The 3,032-nt window shown below is 35.4% G+C and overlaps 1 protein-coding gene across 1 annotated transcript; it reads right to left on the minus strand.

The window, feature by feature from the left end:
* Positions 1 to 292: 292 nt before the first annotated feature.
* On the minus strand, positions 293 to 1,210 carry LOC141421753 (olfactory receptor 5M10-like). The gene has a single exon (XM_074069312.1). It carries the CDS (start codon positions 1,208 to 1,210, stop codon positions 293 to 295), a length of 918 nt encoding a protein of 305 aa, XP_073925413.1.
* Between the last annotated feature and the right edge of the window lie 1,822 nt (positions 1,211 to 3,032).

The following is a 3,032-nucleotide window of genomic DNA, read 5'->3' on the forward strand; positions in this document are numbered from 1 at the left end:
GTGAAGACATTAAGTATTAATATGGAATTCTTATGAAGTAACCAATGCATATTCAGGGTTTCTCTGAAAAAATGTATTTTCTAATTTCAACATTGTCATTTCTTATGAAAACAATTTCAGTGGATAGTGCTGAATTCAATAAGAAATGAGCTAAGTGGCCACTGAGGGTTCATGTTGATAATCAAATCATAACATTAAAGCACTTTAAGAGATTCACTAAGACACCAGACATTTAGTGATTACAAGTGAGCACATACCTAAATTGCAGTTTTCTTAAAGAACTTGTCCTTGGTCACTTGCTGCAGATAATAGCACAGATGACATCCTTATTCCTTAGACTATAGATCAATGGGTTCACCATTGGGCTCAAAAAAGTATACAAAACTGCAATTACTTTGGACTTTTCTATAGCTGTCTCTGAAGGAGGTCTTAAGTAAATGCAGAAAAGCGTTCCATAAAATATGGTGACTGCTGTCAGGTGGGACCCACAAGTAGAAAAGGCTTTGTGCCTGCCTTCAACAGAATGTATCCTCAAAATGGACACAAAAATAAAAATGTAGGACAGAAGAATGATGAAGAGAGAACTTGAGAGAGTAAAGCCAGCAACTACAAACATTACCATCTTTTTGACATGGGTGTCAGAGCATGCCAGCATTATTAAAGGAGGGTCAGCACAGTAGAAATGGTTGATTTCACGGGAGCCACAGAAAGATAAGTGAAAAGTCAGCAATGCCTGAGAGAGTCCATTAAGGAAGCCAAACATGTAAGGAAAGGTGACCAGAGAAATGCAAACATTCTTGGACATTCTTGTGCTGTAATGCAAGGGGCTGCAAATGGCTACATAGCGATCCAGTGCCATGGAAGCAAGCATATAAAACTCAGTGATCACCAGGGCAATGAAGAGAAGACACTGTGTGAAGCATCCAGCATAGGAAATGGTCTTCTGGTCTGAGAGGAAACTGTACAGCATGCTTGGAGTAACACTGGAAGAATAGCAAATGTCTACAAAGGACAGGTGGCCAAGGAAGAAATACATGGGGGTTTGGAGGTGGGAATTGGTCCTGATGAGTATGATCAAACACAGATTTGCTGCCAGTGTGATCAGGTAGACCACCAGGAACACCCCAAACAGGATCTTCTCTAGCACTGGGCTGTCTGTGAGTCCCAAGAGAATGAATTCTATCACTGCAGTTTGATTTTGGGAAAGCATTTTCTTATCCGTTGGAAACTGAAAATGACAGACAACATGAGGAGTGCTTTCTGATCCAGATTCTGCTTTTATTCCATTTATTTTATCATTTACTAATTTATCTATTCATTTATGGCACAATTCCTATTCTGTTCTCAAGAAATGCATCATAGTTTATATGTACCTATATTATATCTCTCTGCTTTCTCACTATCTCAAACACACACCCACACACACACACACTGTTGACTTTCTATTTATCTTTCCTCTCACATTTATATTTGTGTACATGAATTCACACTTATATTTTACATGTATTCAAACATTTATTTATTTTACCAATGGTGCATTTACTGCCTTTTTTAAACTTTTTGATGAAAGAACCAAATTTAGGTAAATAAAAAATGCACTTCAGGAAGTCATTTCAAATTTGACAAATGAAGTTGGAATTCCAGAGTCCTTGTAACTGTAATATTTTATTTTTAAGATGCCAAATAAAAGATGAGCGTGAAGTGTAGTTTTCACCTAAAATGCATAGGTGTCTGGTTTAACTTCATTTGCAGAGTAATGGATTTTTTTAAAGTCATCTCTCAATATATGACAATGCAGATTCAGATAAAGACTTAGAACATGTCTGTAATCTCAGCAATCTGGAGATGGGAGGCAGGAAGGCTTGGAGTTTCAGCCCAGCCTGGGCTATATTGCAAGTTCTAAGCTAAACAGTAAGAACATATCTCCAGAAACCATGATAAAGCAAAAAAGAAAATAAATGAAAAATGACAACAAAGAACCCAAGAATTTTTCTCTCATTTTTGAAAATAATCTAGCCATTTATTTCTATACACTGCCAAGCTTGATTTCTTTTTTGTCTTCTATAATATGTACTTACAACAATGAAAAAATTCTGTACTCTCTAAGAGCTCACATTGCAGAATACGGGGAACAGGAATCAAACATGAAAACAAAGCTGTGCAATATAATGTCAGTTAAAGCAAGTACTGATGAAGAAAAATGAGGCCAGGGAGCTTTTAGTTTACAGAGAAGAGCTTCCCAAGAAAGTAGCATTTGAATAGTTCAATAAGCAATACAAGAATCTGCAGAAAGGTGAGGATTTTTTGGTTCACATTTTTATGTTACTTACCCAGCCATGGAAATAAGATTTTAAGGAAGCAGAGGTGTTTAAATATGGCTCCACTACCAGCTTAATCTACTCTCTGCATATTTTTGTGAAATTGTTATGTGAACACAAAAATCACTCATCAAGTACTTCATCCTAAAACTATTGTTTTCTTGGTTCTCAAAAATGCATCCACATATCTATATAGAATTATGGATTCTTTCAAGAATCAAAAATATATCAATATATGAATAGATTGTGCAAAGGCAATTGATGAACATATTATTCCACAATCACAGGACACTAATCTGCACACAAAAACACAAGATGTATTTTTAGTTAACAAATGCAGAAAGTAACCTACCTGTAAATATCGACTCACTGTGTACTGTACAAAATGGGAAGATTTATAATGGATAGTCCCCTGAGTTTCTAAGAATATTTCTAAAAACCAATTAAAATATTCTTTGATCCTCAAAGATAGAACCTTAATTTGATACCTTTGAGGATCTGGATTCTCTTTTGAGACCAAAATCTCTACCTAACATTTGTATACACAGCTATTATAGGTGTGCATGAGATCTTACAGCACAGAAAGATAAAAAGTAAGCCATTACTTTCAATAATATGGAAGGAGGAACATATGAGTAGATAAGTTTTATAGTTTTAGCATAGTAAAGACAAAACAATTCCCATAAAAGACTTCTGTTTTCTCTAACACTAAGT

Source organism: Castor canadensis, chromosome 1 (assembly GCF_047511655.1).
Source record: "Castor canadensis chromosome 1, mCasCan1.hap1v2, whole genome shotgun sequence".
In the NCBI taxonomy this organism is placed as follows: domain Eukaryota; kingdom Metazoa; phylum Chordata; class Mammalia; order Rodentia; family Castoridae; genus Castor; species Castor canadensis.

What these genes read in the sequence shown, in the direction of transcription:
- LOC141421753 (XM_074069312.1), bottom strand. Translation starts at nt 1,210, where the DNA reads ATGCTTTCCCAAAATCAAACTGCAGTGATAGAATTCATTCTCTTGGGA.